General features: G+C 48.3%; 4 protein-coding genes across 8 annotated transcripts; 2 read left to right on the top strand and 2 right to left on the bottom strand.

Moving 5' to 3' along the window:
• Positions 1–12: 12 nt before the first annotated feature.
• Positions 13–5,007, bottom strand: LOC108159593 (protein O-mannosyl-transferase Tmtc3). 3 transcript variants are annotated; one of them, XM_017293045.2, is made up of 5 exons: positions 4,883–5,007; positions 4,639–4,829; positions 2,233–3,491; positions 1,398–2,179; positions 13–1,332 (listed from the first exon to the last, which is right to left on the bottom strand). In XM_017293045.2, exons 3-5 carry the CDS (start codon positions 3,356–3,358, stop codon positions 445–447), a joined length of 2,796 nt encoding a protein of 931 aa, XP_017148534.1. In that variant the 5' UTR covers positions 3,359–3,491; positions 4,639–4,829; positions 4,883–5,007; the 3' UTR covers positions 13–444. The 3 variants fall into 3 exon arrangements, with proteins under 3 accessions (XP_017148534.1, XP_017148533.1, XP_017148535.1); XM_017293044.2 differs by lacking the exon at positions 4,639–4,829; XM_017293046.2 differs by lacking the exons at positions 4,639–4,829; positions 4,883–5,007 and adding an exon at positions 3,871–4,015.
• A 438-nt stretch (positions 5,008–5,445) lies between these two features.
• On the top strand, positions 5,446–6,271 carry LOC108159596 (protein mago nashi). The gene is made up of 2 exons (XM_017293050.1): positions 5,446–5,819; positions 5,884–6,271. Exons 1-2 carry the CDS (start codon positions 5,559–5,561, stop codon positions 6,064–6,066), a joined length of 444 nt encoding a protein of 147 aa, XP_017148539.1. The 5' UTR covers positions 5,446–5,558; the 3' UTR covers positions 6,067–6,271.
• Positions 6,272–7,061: 790 nt separating this feature from the next.
• On the top strand, positions 7,062–7,803 carry LOC108159779. Its single transcript, XM_017293339.2, has 2 exons — positions 7,062–7,165; positions 7,239–7,803. The coding sequence occupies exon 2, from the start codon at positions 7,247–7,249 to the stop codon at positions 7,673–7,675; it is 429 nt and encodes a 142-aa protein (XP_017148828.1). The 5' UTR covers positions 7,062–7,165; positions 7,239–7,246; the 3' UTR covers positions 7,676–7,803.
• On the bottom strand, positions 7,765–21,512 carry LOC108159776 (membrane-associated guanylate kinase, WW and PDZ domain-containing protein 1). Of its 3 annotated transcripts, XR_001775354.2 has the most exons (7): positions 21,392–21,512; positions 17,456–18,513; positions 11,361–11,529; positions 9,236–11,294; positions 8,943–9,171; positions 8,295–8,870; positions 7,765–7,923 (listed from the first exon to the last, which is right to left on the bottom strand). XR_001775354.2 is itself a non-coding variant. In XM_017293335.2 (6 exons), exons 2-6 carry the CDS (start codon positions 18,249–18,251, stop codon positions 8,398–8,400), a joined length of 3,726 nt encoding a protein of 1,241 aa, XP_017148824.1. In that variant the 5' UTR covers positions 18,252–18,513; positions 21,392–21,512; the 3' UTR covers positions 7,954–8,397. The 3 variants fall into 3 exon arrangements, 2 of the variants coding, with proteins under 2 accessions (XP_017148824.1, XP_017148825.1); XM_017293335.2 differs by lacking the exon at positions 7,765–7,923 and having other exon boundaries at positions 7,954–8,870; XM_017293336.2 differs by lacking the exons at positions 7,765–7,923; positions 21,392–21,512 and adding an exon at positions 20,513–21,020 and having other exon boundaries at positions 7,954–8,870.
• Between the last annotated feature and the right edge of the window lie 297 nt (positions 21,513–21,809).

Here is a 21,809-nt window from a genome sequence, read left to right as displayed (position 1 = left end):
AACCCGTGGAAGTTCTGGTGTAGCTTAGGTAATGTTTTATTTATTACTCGTACATAAATTAATATCGTTAAGTACATTTACTTTATCTTTTGCATGTCAAATGCAAATTTCCAGCTGTCAAGGCCATTCACATAATCGTAGAAATCATAGATTCGTATTTACAAAAGAATTAAACCATTTTCACTCATTTGACGGCTCCATCACATTGGAAGTGTACAAAGAATACACAATAGTTGTATAAATATCCTCAGATGGTATTGTTAATAACTAATAAGTACAGGAGCGAGTACTCTGGAATAGCGTGGGATATCTTTTATCCTTAATCAGACTCTGAACCCTTCACATAATTCGATACTTTTCACTCAACATAAAGTGGTTAAGTTGCGGTTTTCTCTTTATACATTATACATATAATATCTTTCTTCTGACTTATACCCGCTCTTGCTATAATCGTTTGCGAGACTTGTGTGGGCTTGCGCGATCCTGGGGGAGCTCAAACTCGTGCGGGTCGTAGTCCTCGTACGCGAGCTGCCGCTCTGGCGCCGACTCAGGTAACTTGTTGATTTTCTGCAGTCTCGAATGGACAATCTGCAGATGGCGACCAATATAGTCCTCGGCGGGAGCCAGTCGTTGGGCATATTGCAGGCAGGCGGCCGCCTTGGCCAGCCGCTTGCGCTCGACAAACACCACGCACAGATTGTGCAGGCCCTGAGTATTCTGGGGCTCGTAGTGAAGGATGCTGCGATAGCACTTCTCGGCCGCATCCAGATCCTTCATATGATTGATGTAGATATCGCCCAGCAGGATGAGGCCCTTGACGTGCGAGGCGTGATGGCGTATTAGCTGGTTGAGAAACGGCACTGCATCCAGGGGCCGCTTCGTGTCCGCCAGCAGGAGGGCCAGATTGAAGAGCGCACTGCGAAAGTCCGACTTGAGGTGGATGGCTCGCTTGAAGAACTGCTCCGCCTCTTCGAAGCTCGACTCGTCCATGGCCAGCATGCCCAGATTGAAGTAGACCTTCTCGTTGTGATCATCCTTGGCCAGCACCTTGTACAGGCGCGAGCGGGACACCTTACGCGCCTCCTCGCCACCCAGCTCCTGCAACAGAATGGCCGAGTTGAGCAGCGCTTGCTCGTGCTCCGGGTACAGCTCGATGGCCTTGTTGAAGTACACCTGGGCCTGCTGGCTCTTGCCCTGCTCCAGAAAGACCACACCTAGGTTGTAGTAGATGTCCGCGTTCTCGCTGTCATACAGTAGAGCCTGCTCGTACACCTCCTGCGCCTGGGCTGTGCGATTGAGCTTCATCAGAATATCGCCGCGGTTGATGTAGGCCTGCAGGGAAGCGAAGTATATAGTATATTACAATTGTCAGTCCAAGGGCGATCAAAGGATCTCACCTGAACGTAATCACTCCTCATGCTGATGGCCTGGCGGTAGAGATGGTCGGCCTCCTCGAGCCGTGTCTGGTTCTTGGCTATGAGATTCGCTAGGTTGATGAAAACATTTAAATGATTGGGTGCTATGCGTGCATGATAGCTGACTCCAGGCTTGGCCTGCGGAAAGAGAGCCTTGGCCTTCACGTAAGCCTGCTCTGCCTCTGCGTACCGCTTCAGGTTATTTAACGTGCGCCCAACATTGATGTGGGCACCAATATCGTCCGTTTGAATGCGCACCGCCTCCTGAAAGTAGCGCAGGGCCTCCTCGTACCCTCCCTCGTTCTCCAGGGCGTGTCCCACATTGTTGTACAGCTTGGCATTGCGCTGATTCACATGCACGCCGGACATGAACAGAGAGTACTCCGTCCGCCAGTCCCGATTGCGTTGATGGGTCTTCACGGCGTGGGAGAGCAGTAAAACGCCGAGGGCCACCTGCCCCACGATTCTCCATTTGAGGCACCAACGTCGCTGCAGCTGCTCGAAGCCGTAGGCCACCAGCAGGCAGTAGCCCATCGATGGCATATACAAAATGCGTTCGGCCACCACAAAACCGACCGGGAAGAACAGATTGGAGGCCGGCAGAAAGGGCAGCACCATCCACCCGAGGCACATGAGCAGCGTCCGTGATTGGGCCAGATTGCGGGTGAAGCAGGCTTTGGCCACCAGCGCTCCCAGGGCCAGGAAGGTGCACAGAGTGGTCACGTTGCGAGCATCCGAGAATCCCTCCAGCAGAGGAACAGTGCCTGAAATGGAATCAGTTAATAGGACACTCTTTTTAATGAGGTATTGCACGCACCCATGGTCCAGTCACAGCAGAGCAGAGAGGGGCACAGGAGAAGCCAGCAATTTAGGTAGATGAGGTAGCCGTAGGTGAGCTGACGTTCGGGCGTATCTGCCGCCGAAGCTGGATTGTCGAAGCGCGTGAAAATGGGCAGCTGTGAGCCCATCACATAGACACGCCCTGCCAAAAGGGCCACCGTGATGCCGGCCAGGAAGAACAAGCGTTTCCACAGAGTCGACGACGACCAGCGACGAGCGCCCGACACACTCCCCAGCTTGGGGGACTGCTGCTCGGGCTGCTCCTCAAAGAAGCGCAGCACAAAGTTGCACAAGTGCAGCGGACGCAGTTGATGCACGACGAACAGCTCGTATACGACGCATATTCCGGCAATGGTGATTCCCTGCTCCTTGCACAGCATGGATGCCGAAAGGCAACTGCCAAAGCAGAAGAACAGTCCCAGCCAATTCGTGCGCCGAGTCCAGCCGGAATCGCCGACGGACTTCGCGTAGCTGAGAAAGGCGGCCAGGAAGCAGATGGAAGAGAGCAATTCAGCGCGGCCGACGACGCCAGTAACGGCCTCCGTGTGCACCGGGTGAATGGCAAAGAGCAGCGAGGCCACAAAGGCGCATGTGTTGAGCGAGGACGACGGTGCATTACTGCCTACGGCCGCACACTGCCGGAGCAGCAGCCGGCAGACCCGACGCCACAGCAGGCAGACCAGCAAGTGCAGCAGCAGGTTGACGAGATGGTAGCCAAACGGCTCCAGTGCATGCAGCAAGTAGTTGAAGCGGAACGTCAGCACTGTGAGCGGTCGGTAGGACTTGTGGGACTGCTCTTTGCGCATCGGCGTGCCCCAAAAATCGTTAAGGAACACATTACGCAGTGGCGTGTGGGGCCGCAGGTCCTTGTTATCCCTTATCGCACTGATGTCGTCGAACACGAGCCCGCACTGGGTACTGTTGTAATAACAGGCGATGCACGCAACGCAGATGCACACAAACTCGAGCAGATTCCGCTGCGAGGAGCTACCTCTAACCACCACCTCTCTCTCCCGGTTACGGTTGCATGGTATAGCAAAGGCTGCTGCTGGCTGAACTAGTGGCAACTGCGGACTGGTGCTGGGGTTGGGGTTCATTGACATGTTGACTTCGCGTTACTTCGTGAAATCGTGAAACGTTTCATGTATCCATAATTGCTTATTCATTCGATGGAATGTTGCATGTAGGGCTTTTCCTGATTGTACTATGGAAGGGTTTCGGGGTTGTCTACATGGCCTGGAAATAAATGGTATACAAATGGAGGAAATTAGTTAGAAAATTGATAGCTTACAGCTCAGTTATCTAGAGTTGTGCTTGTATTAAATACTATCTTTTGAAAGGGTTCCGTTCCCATATCTACATATAAGATTTCCCTATAGGAAGACACTCTTAAAAGTATGCTTTGATATAATTCCCCAGGGATAGGTACATGGTATATCTCCTGATTCTATTAGATACATACTCCAGTTACTTTTTGCAGTAACATGTACGTCGTATACACGCACAGATGTACTTATATACGAATACATATGTCCCAGAATCATAGATACATACCAAAATACTTTTCTTACTTTCACACAAATCTCCTCTTTATAGTCCCCTTGAATCTACACACCTTTTGGCTTCTATTCAAAGGTCGCTTTTAATGGCAGACTTTCTTCCGGCTTTTTATGGCCACTTGCTGGTTTTACAAGGAAGCAAAAACTGATTGTGGAAAAATCAATTAGCGCGCAACAAAGTAACTTCGTCCCGGTTACTGTCCTCGATACCAACTGCACACACAAAAGGCCCGAAGTTAACAAAGTTGTAAATGGAGGCAGCGACTCGGCCGCTGGAACACCCGGAGACGGAGACGGAGACCAGAGCGGGCCGGCATATACGGACGGAGAGACACGGCCAAAGAGAGCGATGCAAAATTGAAGGCAGCGAGCGAGAGTCGGAGAGAGTTTTGTTTGTGTTTTACACATTATGGAAGGCGTAGAAGAAGCCAGAACGTGAGCATTACTAGGCGAGGCACATCGGCATGCTGAGGCGGATGTAGATGAAGATGGGGAGTGGATGCAACATAGAGAGGCATACAACAATGTTGCGCTCAATGTCATCGATTTTCGAGGCGGACAGTCAAAACAAACCACCACCGAAGTAAGCACTCGTAAAGAGAGAAGGCTTTGGAGTCGCAGCTGAGCGCAACTTTGTTGCACGACCGAGTTTTCCCGAAGGACGACGGCCAGAATGGTGTTGCACGTGCTCTGGTTTCCCGCCAATTGCGGCGCATGAGCTCTGATATCCTTGCACTTTCACTTCGGGGCTTTCTCTATCGCTCTCGCTGCGCTCTCCGGCTCTCTGCTGAAATTAATGGATGTTTGTGTTTTTGTAAAATTACTTTGACCGAGATACGCCATGGAGCTGGTGCTCGAGAGCCTGCCACATGTCCTCTCCCATGCGCTTTGACATGGACATGGAAATCGAGACGCCATTACAACAACGGAGTCCCAGCGGCGGCCGCACACCCACACAAGCAAACAAATGCGAATCCACCAACTTTGTTGCAATTTTGCAATGATCACAATGTTGCTGGGGAAATTACGAGGTTGGCTTTAGTTGTAACGTTAGCGGAATCTCCTTACCGTAGTTTATTAGTAGTTTACTTGTTGATGCAGTTTCATTTTAGCAAAATAAAGTTACATTTTAACACAAACTCTAACTTTCGACTCAGCCTTGTTTTGTTGTTGAGGTATCGATGCCGATGACATGCTGCTTCTTCCATTTCTGCCATTCATGGCCATATGACACTAGACTTTGCTCATGGGCGTATGACACTAGACTAGGATAGTCTTTGGGGAAGAGCATGCAGTGACAGCGGGAGATATATGTATATGCACTTGCTTGGCTTTCCAGTTGAGCTGGAAGCAGCGCCACTGCGGCAGAGATGACCGATGGTTACACTTTTCACATCGAATTTGGCTGGCTTGCTGGCTGTGTGTGTTGCAAAACATTATTTTATCACAAAAAGTGCTTCAGTTCTTTGACTTAGCTGAAATATGCATCTAGAGACGGCTACGAACACTAATTTTACGCTTTGTCTTGCATTTTATCTCTTCGCATCAAAGTTGCCGCAGTCTAATGTCATAACACCATCATTCCGACCAATATTACCACCTATCGGCTGTGAACAACCCTAAAAACGCGACTGTATCGATAGGTGTTTTCCACCTCTGGCCGCGTTTTAGCAAAAGTTGGAAAAATTGTGTTTTTTCCTTAAAACATTAAATAAAACATCACAGATACAGCTGTAGTACCATCATGTCTTCCGACGATTTCTATTTGCGCTATTACGTTGGACACAAGGGCAAGTTCGGACACGAGTTTCTCGAGTTCGAGTTCCGACCGGACGGAAAGCTGCGCTACGCCAACAATTCCAACTACAAAAACGACACTATGATCCGCAAAGAAGCGTTTGTGCACCAGTCCGTCATGGAAGAGCTGAAACGCATCATAATTGACTCTGAGATAATGCAGGAAGACGATTTGCCCTGGCCGCCACCAGATCGCGTGGGTCGTCAGGTAAGTGCCACAACCTGAATGACTGCCAGTGAAAGTGTATTTACCTCGTCCCGTCGTTTTTCAGGAACTGGAGATTGTGATTGGCGACGAGCACATATCGTTTACTACCTCAAAAACTGGCTCATTGGTGGACGTGAATCGTTCAAAGGACCCCGAGGGCTTGCGCTGCTTCTATTATCTGGTGCAAGATCTCAAGTGTTTGGTCTTCTCGCTCATCGGCCTGCACTTCAAGATCAAGCCCATATAAGCTGCCCACCCTCATATTCGATTTTACGCATAAGTCTATTTAAACAGACGCATTATTTTTTTAACGAAGCCTCAACAACACTAGTACTTGTATTAGCCCTAATGCTCCTCTACTTTTAGTACAACATTTGTGTACAGTTTGGAGAACGCTCTGGAAAACTGAATGAAGTGGAGTCTGTGTAACGAATAAATGCCCATAAAATAAATGTACGTTTGTTTCTAGGAAATGGCTTTTTTAGGGGACTAGGAAATGACATCATGATTGAGTCTTTTGGTTTCATATTTGCTGCTGAATCGAAAAACTCCTCGCAATGTTTGTATATACACACATACATACATACATACATGTCTATGCATGTACAGCCGGCCGGGCAGCTGTGCTGCTCTTTCTCATACAATTTGTATGCTTTGAGCGCAGCGAGTCGGGTTTACATATTCTGCTAGAATTCCTATACTCATCCAATTCATGGGTCCACTCCTTTTCCTCAGGGTCTTATTTATACCCTCAAATTAAAAAACAGAGCTTGCTGCTGTGTATGTTGTTACTAAGAAAAATAGGCACCGCTTAGGGCTGGACCACCTTGTATAATTGCATCATGGATCATCCTATTGCTCTCTATCATCAATTCCTTTTTGATCCTCTTTCTACTGCTCTCTCCCTCAGAGACACCACCACTACCGCCACACATTAAAATAGCGGATTACTCTACTGCATAGTTTCTGTATTTGCCTTTTGATCCTCTTTCTTGCTTCTATACTACTTTACGACTTCTGCTTATCGACTACAATCACATATTTTTATGAATCTCTGACATGGAGAGTCCGAGGCGACCGAAGCTGATCGAAGCTCAAATTTACCAAAGAAACCCGAGATCTAAACAATAAAGGGTCTCATACATGCATATGAACATATACACAGCCTGTTTATGCTTGTATGTACATATATACAAGCTGCGTATCACATACATATTACGTTTCTGTATGGGTACCATAAAACTGCGCACTCGGCAAGTTGTGGGGATGGAGAATCGGTTGAAGTGAAGCCAAAATTCATTTTTCTGAGGAAGCTGAAAGTGAACAGTCGTGTAAAAAGAGCTTTGGTTGGTTAATTGATTACAGATTTATATGTAAATATACTGAAATCCTCATCACTGTCCTGTCCTCTCTGCGCAGAATTCAAGATGAGTCGCAGAGATCCATGGAACACCAAATTTCAATACCAGTGCGAATACAAGTCATATCCCAATAATGACTATCAAGGCGAATCTGGAGACTTTGCCCCAGCCCAGCAACAAAATAGGGGTCAAAACTTTAATTCGCGCGGAGCGCTATGTCAGGAGACGAAGTATCAAGTCACGGTCACCAAACGGGAATTCTACACGGGTCCTGGAGACGCCAAGTGTCTAGACGGAGCAGGCGGGTCTGCCGTCCAGCAAAACGGTGCCGCCAAATCGGTATCGCGTGCTGCCGCTCGCAGAGAGCGTGGCTATGAACGTCGGGCCCAGGCCACAGTTGATGCCATCGATCGGGAACTGGCCAAGGATCCCGCATACCACAAGTGGATAAGCCAAGAGCGTGGAGAAGAGTTGCAGGACTGGAGATATCTCTAGTTAGTTTCGCTTCATCAACAACCAACGCGTTACATCCCCATTGTATCGCATTTCAATTGCATTTTCAATAAATATTTGAATGTTTGATATTTTGTTAATATGCGTTGAATAAACAAGCGTCTTTTACTATTTCTTTCTTATTTCCATAATGGATCATCAGCAATTTGCAAAGCACATATGTATGTACACATCTTTTATTCAAGCCAGGAGCAATAGCTGCCGATGAATCACATTCCATTGCGTCTGATCTTTAAAAAAAAAAAAAAAAATTCTTTTAAGCATATTATATATATTCGTACATATACAGTACATTACATACAAACAAATACCGTGTAAATAAGTCTAAATTGGATTCAAAAAAAAACTTGTGAATAAAATATTGAAGTCCTTTACATTTGTACATTTACAATCTAATTTTCGAATACGAGTGTAAAACATTATTTAAAATGCAGTAAATATCTCACAATCCGATATGCCTATGTCTGGATATAGTCCAAGCCTACGCCACTGAATGGTATTTCGAATAAAAACTGGTATAGAAGATGCATTCACGAAACGTCTCGAGATTCGTAAAGTGTTAGATTTACAGAGGCTTACTAAATTCAGTCTTTGGGTTTACCTAATGAAGTACTAATTACAAACAAGTCTCCTTCCGATCCATACGAGCACGAGCACTAACACTAGAGAAAGCTCTTGTAGAGCCGGATTCGTAGATCTCAGAGTCATAATTGTGGCTGCTGTTGGTGCAGGGCCAGAGTGGCCGCAATATTGTTGCTGGCACGCTCCACGTAGCCCCCGTGTCCGGGCATGGGCATTGACATGGGCATCTCCAGTTGCTGTTGGTGGTGGAGCTGATGCTGCAGCTGCTGCTGTTGCTGCTGGATGGCTTGCTGATTTTGCTGTGGTAGCTGCTGCTGTTGCTGATGTGATGGCAGTGATGGCGCTTTAAGCAGACTGGGAGATGCTTGGAGCGGTGTATTGCTGCCCAGACCAGCACTGCTTCCACCGGGACTGGGGCCGCCTTCCTTCAGGGGACAGCCGATGGTGAGACGCACATGCAGACCCGACTCCTTGATGAGATTCACAACGTCGCCGTGTGACATGCCTGCTATTTCGATCCGATTCACGGCTATAATGCGGTCGCCCACCTTGAGCTCCCCACAACGATCCGCTGGACTGCCGGGAATCAGTTTTCCTAGGGATCCAAGGGAAATTGAGATGAGATTGGGGTGGGATTCAGCGACTAGACTAGATGACACCGCCTTACCTATGGTCGAGCCGTAATAATGATTCGATGAGGATATTATGACGAAGCCAAAGCCCTCGTTCTCATGTCGGCTGACAATAACATCGTAGGGATACCGTCGCATCTGCGATACGAGCGGAGGAGCCTGCTGCAGAAGTGGACCCCGTCGTCGGCGCAGGATCATCGTGACCTGGCCACGCAGACCAGATTCACCCACCAAAGAGACGACTTTGTGATGCGAAGATTTTAGCTGTGGGAAACAGATTAGCACAGGACTTTATTGAGTCACACGATGCACTGCGACTGCCACTTACCACATTGATGCCATCGATGCTGAGTATCTCATCGCCGGTGGCTATGCGCTGATCCTGATCTGCGGCCCCGCCCGGCACAATGTGGCCGACGGTCACCTGAGAGCCCTCCTCGGTGCCACCGACAATGCGGAAGCCAAAGCCCAGAGCCTGACGCTCCAGTGTCACCTCGGTCAGCTCGCACTGGTCCGCGTCCTCGGAGGCATCGAGTAGGGCTCCGTTGCGCCAGCTGGGCGAGTGCTGCATCTGCTGCTGGGGAGGATCGAGGTTGGCAAAGCCCACGCGCCTCCGATCGCTGAGCAGCTCGTTGACACGCCGCTGTATCCGCTCGTTCTGAATGTGGGCCGCCTGCAGGGGCGAGTACTGGCCGCTTCCTCCCGAGATCGTGGAATGCTGCGGCGGCACAAAGTAGCCCGGACGGTAGCGCTGGGCCTGGCAGTCGTAGCAGTAGCAGGACTCGTGGTGCGTTAGCGGCAGCGGCAATGGCTGCATGCTGGGAGGCAGCCCATAGATGCCGCCTCCACTATCCGCCTGAAGTGAGGCCTCGGCCAGACGTTCGCTCAGCCGACTGACCATTTTGGGGTAGGGATCCATGAAAGGTATGTCGTCCAGCTCCTGGAGACTGCTGTTGGACTTGCCCTGAGAGTGCAGCTGAAGGGGCTTTCTCGCCTCCGTCTCGTCCGACGGTGCGTCGCCGCCGTCCACTTCATTGCTGGGCGTCTGGACCCTGGCACGTCGTGTGTCCACCAGGGGAGTCTTCGGCCGCATGGGCAGCACTTCCTTGACTTGGGTGCTGTACAGGTCTGCCGTGGGGGTCTTGCTGCGGAAGAGCCCGCTGCCCACAAAGTTCTTGCGCAACTTGGCCACGTTCCCCACCTGATTGAGCTGATTCAGCTGACTGAGCGGGTTGGCAGGCTGGTCGGGGGGCGTGCGTTGGATCTTCACTGCTGTGGGTGTCGTCTGGCTGCACTCCTTGAGTAGCTCGACCACATAGAAGTGTGGCTTGTTCCGAACGTTGATTCCATTGATCTCCAGCAGCACATCGCCTTCCATTAGTTGGGTACAGCAGCTGCGATCGAGAATCTTCTTCACGATCTGGCCGCAGGCGGAGTCGGCAATGGTGAATCCGAAGCCCATGGATCCCTTCATGATGGAGAAGGTGTACAGTTCCGGCTTCTTCATCAGAATGAAGCCACTGCCACTGCCACTTGCCTTGCCGGCCCCCTCGCCGGACAGATCCAGAAAGTTGTAGTTGCCATCCATGTTGAGACGCCGCTGCTTGTCGGAGTCACGTCCATCCACAGCAACGGCCACGGCCATGGTGGTCACCACCTCCGTGTTGGGATCGTTGGGATCGAAGGGCAGCGGATAGCCGCGACAAACCTCCAGGGCAGCCCTCTCTCCGGGCAGTATCGACTGGAATATGTTGACCATATCGTGATGCGTGTAACCCAGGACGCAGGTGTCGTTCACATAGACCAGGACGTCGCCCGTCTGCAGCTGGCCATCCAACCAGGCGGGACCATTCGGCACAACGGTCTTGATTTGCAGAAACTCCTCCACATCCCCGCCAGCACTGCCATCGCTCCCAACGATGGTGAAACCGAGGCCACGGGTGGACTTTAGCAAGGTGGTGTTGATACGCTGGCCCTGCAACTCTGCGGGATTGCGGGTGAACTTGTAGAGCAGCTTGACTGGCGCTTCATCCTCCACTTCTGCATCCACCGCCGTTGGAGTCTTGGAACGCTGCTCCTGCTGCTGCTGCTGCTGGTTTTGTTGTTGTTGCTGCTGGAGCTGAAGCTGCTGTTGCTGCTGATGTTGCTGTTGTTGTTGTTGCTGTTGCTGCTGCTGACGTTGCTCTGCAGCCCTCCTCTTGGCTTCCAGAACAGGGTTCTCGTACTGCGTCCTGCGATTCACATGATCGATAAAGTACATGCCGTACATGGAGTCCTCGATCTTTTCCCAGCCATAAGGCAGCTCGTCCTCGCAGCAATCCTCCAGAGACTTCTTCTGGTACTTGGACAGGCGAGGATCCAGCCAGTGGGAGGTTCCAGTGTTGTGGCTGCAATGGGACAGAGATCATCGTAAGTCGAAGAGCACGATTTAGATCTGAGAGCATTCTACTTACTCGATGAAGTACAGTTCGCCGCGTTCGGTGTATGCCGTCTCCCATTTAGGAGGCAGTGGTCCCAGGCCGTCGCCAGGATCCTCGTGATTACCATCTCCGCCACCGCACTCGCTGCCCAAACTGCTGTCACCAGCCTCGCCGTTGTAGTACGTGTTCTGCAGGAGATTCTCTGCATGGAAAAAGGGAAACAGTTCGTTAGAGCCTCAACCAACCTCAAATCGTTCATTGAACCCAAATGCAGGTTGCAATTGGGGAAACAGAGCTGATTGCTCAGCCACCCGAAAATAGTTTGTTGAAGTCTCCCCCCCCCCACACCGATGCTGCCATTGACTGCCACTGACTGGACACTGCCCCATCCATTCGACGACTCTCGGTTGATTGAAGCGTTAAGAGTTTTCGATTGGGGCAAGCCGGAATTATAATTATTATTAGCATCTTTGTGGTGCTGTGTGGTGCTGTGCTTTCAGTGGTCAGGGCACGACGACAGTTGCCAGGCAGGCTCTAGTTAGGCTAATGACCTACTTTCCACATCCAGAGAGAGTGGTATGGAATGGTGTGGTATGGCATGGCATGGGATGAGTTGTGGGTAGTCGGAGCGGAGCTCCCGTCGCAATGAGTCGCCACTCTGGTTGGATGCGGTGATGAGTAATGGAGAAATTTTAATTATGGCCAACTCTGACTGGGCCCCTTTAAGCGGAAAGATGAAATGGCCTATGCAATTTTCCAAGGTTACACCGTTTGAGCAGAGATCATGATAAGAAAAACTGGATTGGATTTAAGAAAACCTTAGTTCAAAGCACGCCTCTGCAGAATCGAATCAGGCATGATGCTGACATGATAATTATGCTAAACTATACGTCGATGATGTCGCCAGGCCCCAGACCACTCATCGTTAACCCCTTTTAAGGTGCATGCCCCCTCAGTTGTACTCCATATGTATACTAAACATAGATGCACCCGGGGAATAGGGCTAATCGAATGACGGGGGCTCCAGAGACCGAAAGACCCACCTCTGGCAATCATATTCAACAGCATACAACATACGAGCATTGCGAATCATTTGAATAGAAAGATGAATATTTATGCCATGCCAGACACACAGGCAAGTAGAACAGGCCGCCGGGTAGAGAGGGTAGGGGAACGAAGGGAGGCAGAAGCGAGCGACAGACACACTGCTAAACGGTAAAAGCGCGCCATCTTCTGATGCTTTATTCTGCTTTTTCTTTCTCTTAGATTAGTTTTTACTCTCAATGGTAAGAGCGAGAGAGGGATATAGTGGGAGAGGCTGAGCGGGAAGCTCGTTTGAATAGCTGTAGTCTGCAGATGCAAAACGCGTGTGTGTGTGTGTGTGTGAATTTGTTTGAGTATGGAGTTTCAGAAAGTGCAGCCAGAAAGTGTAAACGAGGGAGACAGATAGAACAAGCGGAGAGTCTCTCCCATGCTCTCCCATGCATGCTAGTCTTATATGAGGTGAGGCATTGAGCAGTGCTATGTGTATGGCAAGGTGTGGACCTTACTTACATAGATACACCTTGCCAGCGCGGAAGTTGCTGGGCGGCTGCTGCGGCACAGTTTGACTCCCTCCCAGTTCCTTCCCCCACCGTCGCTTTGGTTCATCGTTTGCTATTGCGCTGCTTTCGTTCGCAACTCCACTGCTTGCACTGCATTGTGTAAATATTTGTACGAGCAGAAGAGCGATTAAGGGAGAGGGGCCGGGTGTATTTGATCGCCAGATATAGCACAGAATACTATTCACAGCTGTACGCGCGTGTGTGTGTGTGTGTGTATGTGTTCAACTAATACTTCGACTAGGGATGCCCAACCGAATGGAATGCAGTTTCGTTACCTTACCCACTCCCACATCCACCCACTCATGGCTATTGCTTTCCAGCCACCTTCTTTTGCTCTAATATTTACTGCTTTTAAGTAAATATGAAAATACATACATATCTCCGACACACATTCGCCGTTACGTTACTATCGTAGATATACGCTGTTATCTATGCTGAAAATGTATCCCAAAGGTATATTTGCATACGTTCATGGGTAGATAAGGCCGTGCAAATAATTATTTTTCGAACAACCAAACCATCATACTATAAGAAGAGGATTGGATCTACAGGTATAATAGGGAACAGTCTTTTCTTTCTGGTCTTTGAGTTTCAGCTTCCTTGATCTATTTCAACAATCTATGTACACTCGAATCTCTTCTTTAAGCACTTTCCTCAGAGATGTTGCTTGATAGTTGCTTTCCAGGGCAGAGAACAAATCGTGTGCCTTGTACGACAGCTCATAAACGTGACTCATCCTCTGAGAATGTTGGCCTGAATGGATCCCAAAAAAAAAAAGAGTGAAGTAAAGAAGAAAACGAAGCGAGAGCCTCAAGTCGGAGGCTTTCTTTAGCCGAACAAAGAATATCCATTACTCATAATTACAGGGATTGCCAGAACGATGATAATGATGATAGTGATTGGCATACGGATCGGTACTAAAGATTGTGGCTAATTGCATTTTGAGTTTAGTAAGAGAAATTCAGTTTAGTTATGTACAGAGATCAATCGGATCGGTAATTGGCTAATGCATTAATGCTTTGGTAAACGTCTAAAAATAATGATGGCACTACAGAAACAGAAACAACAGAACTCTAAACAAAGAGATCAGAACAGAGCAGAACAGAGGCAGACTTTCGACGAACATGTGTGCGGCCTGTGCCACCATTGAAGCAGATCCAGACACAGATACAGACACTGACAATCCCCCGGAATCTGCAACAGAGAGCACACAAATTACATAAATGCTGAACGGCAGTACACGTACGGTCATTGACTCTGGGGCCCATTGACAGAAAACAAAAGTCAAACCCAGAGTTACGCACGCGTCGTAGCGGCGTGGGGAAGAGGGGACTGGGCGAATGGGCGAATGGGGGTCAGAGAGCGGGCCAACCGGACAAGGCAAAGGGGGCGTGACTTGGCCAGTTCGTTACGGAGTCGTGGCCTCAGCTCTTTATTTCGCATTTTGAACCTAAATGCTGTTAAAAACGCCATTATCTAATTGCCAATGTTACCCACTTTGGCTTCATCCACTTGAACCACTCTTTCAAGGTTCCACCGATCTCCAAAAATAGTATCACAGTCTCAAGATCGACGTACTCCGCTGACTTCAAAGTTCGTGTCTGTTCGGATATCGCCACTTGTAAGCTGTCACCGGGAGTCGTGTGTCTTTCAACACGATCATACGACAGCATGAAGAAGTCAAAGAAATCGTTTATAAAATCGGTCAAAGTTTTTCTTTAACTGGAGTGTCGTATATATATCATACGTATGTTCCTTTAAGCAACACAAACATATCTTTTGAATGTCTAGCCAAGTGAAAGACCCATTCCGCTACAGCACTAATTTGTATAATTCCCGAGTAACATAAACGTGAACATAAATTAGAGGCAGTAATGAGCCGCTTGTTCTTCCACTCCAGCACTGCTTACTATGGATATCCCGTCTAGACCGCTAGACTGCTTGAACTGAAGATGAAGCTGAAGCTGTATCTGGAACTGGAGTTTCCCCCAAGTTACGGAATGTCCACTTGAGCATACGACGGGGTTCCATTGTGGGGGAGCAAGAACAAGACTCGTAATTTGCTTGGACCTACACTCAGGAATTACTCCGCCCGCATTGGTTTGAATAGAGCCCGCTACTTGCTACTTGCTACTTGCTACTTGCAACTTGCAACTTTAGATTAGCAACTGCCGCATGCGTGGCAATTGATGTCATCGACGTATGTGTGCCCCACTTGGGGGCAGCATGAACCCAACGTTGTCTTTGTTCTCGCAGGGAAAAAGGGCGGCGACGTCGGGCATGCTGTGTGTCATTTGTGACATGACTCCTTCTACTCCTTCTCTTCCTCCTTATGGGTGCCTTCGCCTTATGATTGCATCTAATTGGCTTTGCTGCTTCGTTAACTTGGCTTACATGGCACGCCATAAACTAGTGGATCTCCCCGGGTCCCCTGCCTGGCTGTCGTAATCAAGAAATTAATAATCGCATCATATGATGCAGGGACAGGCTGCACTGCAACTCCAACTGCAACTCCAAAGCCCCCGCCTGAAGGTTCTACACGCTGCCTGCTAATTGCCTCTGACGTGAGGCGTAAATGATAAGAAGAAAACAACATTGAGGGTCGCTGAGGGTCCCGCCTCCTCTACGCAAGTAGTTCATTGCCACCACTTGCAGAAGGAGTCTCACACTCTGCTTCCGCGGGCATCCGCCAGATTAACATCCTCATTCGAAGAGAGCTTTGCGTTCGTCTAATCAAAGCATCGTCTCCCCACTAATTGAGTTGCAAAAAACAAACCCAAAGCCTCGAGGTACTTTACCTCGATACAGGTGTTGCCCCCGAAAAGTTGTTGCCAAATACAGCGGCCGCTCCAACAATGGGATGACAGAATGGAAGGGAGCCCACAAGATACTAAACCACAAACTTGCCCAACTTCCGAAAACGACTCCCCCCACTCCACTCCACTCCACTCTCCATCCAAACGCAGCTGGTGTTGTACATAAGTATATGTTTTTCGAATGGATATATGTATGAATGAGTTGAGTGGGTTTAGTTTGCATAGAAAATAAGATTGAACTCGTTCGGAGATCGCTTGTGTTACTAATTTCAAATGTGGGGCCAAGTTTTGGGCTCTTATAAGGTTATTGTTCGGAGATGCAGAGCTTTGTCTGAAGATTCACAAAGCTATTAGCCACAAAACAGCTCAATCTACACACATGCTATATACGTATTGTTCTATTAATATTCATAATGATGTGAATAGGCTCACATAATACATACCATTATCCAAAAACCCCTGGTTAAAGTATTTCATAGCCCGAAAGTTATCCATTAGGCAGCCCTGTTTTAAATCGTAGCCAAATAATCTCCAATATGGACACTTTTAGTAGACCAGCAACGATTTGGCTAAACATTTACAATTTAATGGCCTACAGCCTACAGTTTATCGGCTGTGTGGCCTGCTCTATAAATATTAATTTCCCACATCAGGTATGTAGATTCTAGACCACCCACCAATTAAGTGCGCCCCCTCAGACACAGTGCCCATCGAGAGCACGGGCGAATAGAGTAAAGTAAGTCAATCAACGACAGAAACGAGGCTACCTCCGCGCACCCTCCATCGCATCTCTTCCTCCTCGTATTTATAGCCACTTTTCTGAATCAGCTTTTCGCTTCTTTGCGTGTTTCATTCATTCATGAAGTTGTGGTCTTACTATGAATTCACTCTGAGCTTGAAACTGAGGCTGATTCTGGCACCACAATGATGTGGATGGATCGACTGGGGTTCACCAGGGGCTTCCGTGGCTCGTGACTCGTGTGTGTGGGAAAGTGATGACAAGTGGATTAGATGTAACGGGAGTAGAGTATGATATGACACTTGCATCAGCAGCAGCAGCAGCCACAGCAGGTGGAAACACCCAATGTTATATTGAGGGTGTAATACTTAGTCCTCTAAGAAGCAGCTAAGAAAGAAGACCCACAACACGGTGGGGCACAAGAGCACAAGAAGGCCCAAGAAGAAGAAGGTCCCAGCAAAAGTGGACTTTGGCTTACATCAGAACATTTGTTGTTGCCGTTAGCTCCAATCCAACCTCCCCTCTCATCCGTTGTTCCAGTTTTTCGGTAATTTCCATTCGTCACGTCAGAGAGGCATCGCAACCAATTTCATGGCACTGCAAGTGCATTTTCAACTTGAAATTGAAACTGAAAACGAGTGGAAATTGGAGTACCAGTGGGTGTGGAAGTGGGAGTAGGACTGGCAGTGGGAGTGGCACTGCAAATGGGCGTGGGGAAATTGGAAGCCATGTGTGTGTGTGTGTGTGCTGGCGGCGGGCGGAAATGAGTCACTCTTCGGTGGTGGTGTCTCGAGAGGCACTAATTAAAATTCATATTTTATGAGGCGAATCGAAAATGGAAATTCGATTTGGGGACAGAGCTTAGGGCACAGCTCGGCGGCACACAGTCTCTCTGCACTGACTAATTGTGTACATGATTGATCTTGTTGTTCCCATAAATTAGTTAGATATCATTTAAGTGGCTTTTACCTTTGCTGCCTTTCAGAATGCTGCTCGGGTGGCCTGGCGGTCGTCCTATGGCTGCTGGGCCTCCGTTGATTCCATTATTGGTTATCCCATTTCCAGGCAGTCCAGCGATGAACTGATTGTGCACCGTCGACATCTGGCTGTTCAGCGAGGCAGCATCTTCGCGAGAGGCAGAGTTCCCAGCTGTGGCTGTGGCTGCGGCTGCCGTTGTCCCTGTTGCAAGGGCGGATGATTTCTTCACTGCCGGCGGCGGCGGCGGGGGCAGAAGGTGGTGGACGCTGCCGGGTGGCGCCATTGCGGACTTATCCGCATTGCCGTTACCAGCCACGTCTGAGCCAGTTGCAGCGGCCTCACAATTATCATCGACGCTGTCGCTGTTGTTGCAAATGAATTTCTTGCCACTTCCGTTGGCCAGGCTAGAACTCAGATTCGAGTTTCCGTTAAATGCTGCAAAACTAGTTGAGACCGGAGCACCAGCACCGGCACTGGCACCGGCACTGGCACTGTCACTGGCAGCAGCAGGATGTGGATGTGGATGTGAGTGCGAGAGTTGGTGGGAAGCATTCAGAGGCGCCAGCTGTTGCTGTTGCTGTTGCTGCGGCTGTTGATAGAAGTGATTGTTAAAGTGCTGTTGCTGTTGCTGTTGCTGCTGATGTTGCTGTTGTTGTTGGAGCATTAGGTAATCAGCGGCAGACGATGACGACGCTGCTGCTGTCTTGGCCATTGGTACGCCTCTGGCTGCCACGCCCGCTCCTCCACCGCCAGCTATCGTCGTGGTTGTGGCTGTTATTATTGGCATTTTAATCCTCTCCCTCCTCTACGCTGGTCCAAATCGTTTTTCTAAAGTCTACAGCTAACCACAAACGGTTTGCTTCGCCATTGCATTCGATCGCTGATATTCGCTTGGGGAGATTCAATGCTCGTTCTGTTCTGCTCTGTTCTCTGTTCTCTGTGTGTTGCGGGAATGTTTCGCTAAACTCTGAGCGTCTCTTCGCTTTGGGGCCTTAATTCATTTGTCATTGAGCATCCATTCGCAGGCTTCGCATCGCAATGGCAAGAAGCTGCAAGATGGAACGAGAATTAAACGAGAATTCATGAATTATCATCACGCAAAGTGATACAAAATACAATAAAATTACCATGCAAACAACAAACAATGGAAAACACTCAAAGTTTATACTCTATCGAAAGATATTTTTATGCATAGTTCAGGAAATAATTTTGTGGACGGCCCTGGCACTGCAATTAGTCATCGAAATTCTATGAAAATGGATGTGAAACCCCAAAGTATCCCAAAGTAGAATCGATCCAGACAGTCAATCAGATACTTTGAACATCCTAACACTGCTGCAGTCGCCACTCCTTTCCCAAACAAAATCCAAAGACAAAGCCATCCAGTTAGACGACTTCTCCAGCGCCAGCTCCCGGCTAGACACGATCATTCGATCATTCGGCGGTGGCAGAGACTGCAGCTCCCAAAGTGGAGGCCATCGAGAGTCCGTTTGGTTTCGAGGAGTCCCCCCGCTGCTGCTGCAGCATTGTTGACATTCGTCGAAGAATCAACGTCGGACTTTCCCATGGCAGGTACATACATATATAATTATTTTCAGTGCACATTCCGTGCCAAGGCAAGCTTTTTTCTCTTATGATTTTCGCCAGTTACAGTTAAAGCCGTTGAAATAGTTTAAAGTTTTTTATCCAGCCTTGAGGAGTGCGTCATGTCATGAAAGTGTTTTTCTTGCTAAGCTGCGCACGCTGTTTATCTTTTCTACTGAAAGACTTTCTTTCATTAAATATTCGCAGGGGCCAAGCGCTGCCGTAGGAACAAACAGGGGTTTCTGGACTCTGGTTTCGCATAAATGTTTATGAATATGAAACGTAGGGAAATAGTGTAGTCAAAACGTTGACTCACGGACACGGACACGGACACGACACGACACGACAGAATTATGAAAAGTGATTAGGAGGGCACAAGAAAATTAACTGTGCGAAAAAATGGGCAGCAAGCACGGCAGCACCATTCAGTTCAGTTCCTCTCAAGCGAAAAATGTACTCCAATGAGAAGCAGCAGCAGCAGCAGCAGCAGCAGTGGAAGAACCGAGGCGAGGCTCTGCTCTTCAGAGGGAACTCTGCGGGTAGCAGCGTAGCACTGACATTCACCAACAAAGAATGCCAGCAACAACAGGCAACAACAGGCGGGGAGAAACGAGTTTTTCAGAGCATGGCATGCCACCAGATCGCGGCAAACGAAAACCGAAAGGTAACCCCCCAACAACCACAGGCAAGAACTCTCTGGTTCTGGTGCTGGTGATGGTTACTGGGTACTAGGTAGGCTGGTACTGGTGGTGGTTCAGGCACTTGCCACTTGCCACACGGGGCACGTAGGCGCTGAGCAACGGCGACCTGCGGTTCAAGCCTTGGTGGAGTGGACCGATCGCTCAGCCACCTGTCGTCGTCGTCGTCGTCGTCGTCGTCGTCTGGCGGTTGGCGAAAACTTCACGTAGCATTAGAGAAAACCCCGCTCCAGACCCAAAGCCCAAAGCCACTTTCGACTGCAATCAGGCGGCGCACGACCAGACCAGACCAGTTGCAGTTAACAAGGGAGCAGAGCAGCGGCGGGCCGGGGACAACAACCGCAAAGATGGAAAACCGAAAAAAAAAAAAAAAGGAAAAAACACAAAAGCCATCATTTCACTTCATGGGTGAAATTCATCATCAGCGTTTAAAGCCGTCTGTGAGGCGGCTAAAAAAGCAGTAGATGGCACGTTTAAAAGCCGAACCAGAGGGCGAAACAAGCGATTTCGGTTTTTATAAGGAAAAGATCGTGCTTGTGGAAAGCAGACTTGCCGCAAAATGGAATTTTCTGGACACACACAACACCTAATTGCCATCAATCACCGATGAGCATACAATAATTATCCATAAATAAACTTTCTGCATGGGAATGAATCGAATAATGGTCACAGCCATCTGCCATCTGCCATTGGGCAGAAATTGGAAAACTGTCAACGCAAGATAAACAATTTTGAGGCCGCACAAATTAACTTTCAAAGTTCGCACCTTCTTTTGTTGTTGTTCGTTCAGATCAGCAGTATTGGGAGGCGATTGGCACGGACACTTTCCATTTTATTTGGTTTTTTTGTTTTGGTTTGAGGCGATGAAAACCGCAAACGCGTTTTCCAAATAGCACAAATACAAGCGCGCGCGAAACACACACACACAGATTCAGATTCAGATAAAAATTCAGATGCTGATGCCGGAGCGGTCCCACTTGTTAACTGTGATAATATAGCCAAGTTTGAACTTGTTATTGGTATTGGCGCTGCTTCGTGCCTCTTGAAAACACGCTGAGTCGCGCGCGCTGCCACACACCTGCGAGACGCGACGCTCGTGGAGAAAAACGGGTTCCCAGCGATAGGGGGCAAGGGAAGCAAATCACTCGAAGTGTTTAATGGCTCTTAGGCTTGCATTCAATTTGCAATTTGAATTTCCCGCTGGAATCAAGCGCGCAACCGCGACACGAACCAGAAACTACGGAGACTCGAATATTACGTACGGATGCTGATACCTTGATATATTAAATATATATATTTTTGATTTTATATTTGCAGGTGATATTTTTTATTTTGAACAAGTTTGGAAACAATGTTGTTTCCTTGTCCGCGGCCGAGATACATTTGTGAGATACATTTTCTTTAAAACCGTTCGCAGATGTTGCTGGTGTTTGAATAATGTTGCACGGCAACAAGCGCCTAGAGATGCCCGATACTATCGGTCAGAAATAAAATTCCAATGTAAGGAAAGTATCGATACAAACAACAAACCTGTTGCTCACACACATGCACAGGAAAGTATGCACACCGACAAACAAAACAAATGCACTGTGTTGTACGGCAGTGAATATGAGAATAAAACTACTTGGACTACAAATTTACACACCATTAAGTCATTTGCTTGGCTGCATTCCTCTAACTGAAAACATTAATTGATAAAAATGCACTATAAATTAAAATAAAAACACCGAACGAAAAACAAAACAACGCGACGCGACGCAATGAAACGCGCTCTGGTAGATTTGGTGAATTATTCGTCATGCCGTTCGGTCACACTTTTGAATAGTACTTTTGGTGACGGTGGTCACACTTTAAACATAATCATCGTATCATTCTCGTCATTCATCGGGAGCCAGCGCGCCAGATTCGAAATCTTTTAAAATTAAATTACAACTCAAACAAATCGCGCCATCAAATCGACTTATCTCAAAAAAAGGATAAAAACTAATATGACTAATTTTGCATTTTATTGATAAGCAACGGAGCAAAGCGTTGTCCTTGAATCGAATAACTGTTAAATTGCA

This window comes from Drosophila miranda, chromosome 3, assembly GCF_003369915.1.
Source record: "Drosophila miranda strain MSH22 chromosome 3, D.miranda_PacBio2.1, whole genome shotgun sequence".
NCBI classification, from domain to species: domain Eukaryota; kingdom Metazoa; phylum Arthropoda; class Insecta; order Diptera; family Drosophilidae; genus Drosophila; species Drosophila miranda.
The sequence above is the reverse complement of the archived record's forward strand: the minus strand, read 5'-3'. Positions and strand labels throughout refer to the sequence as shown.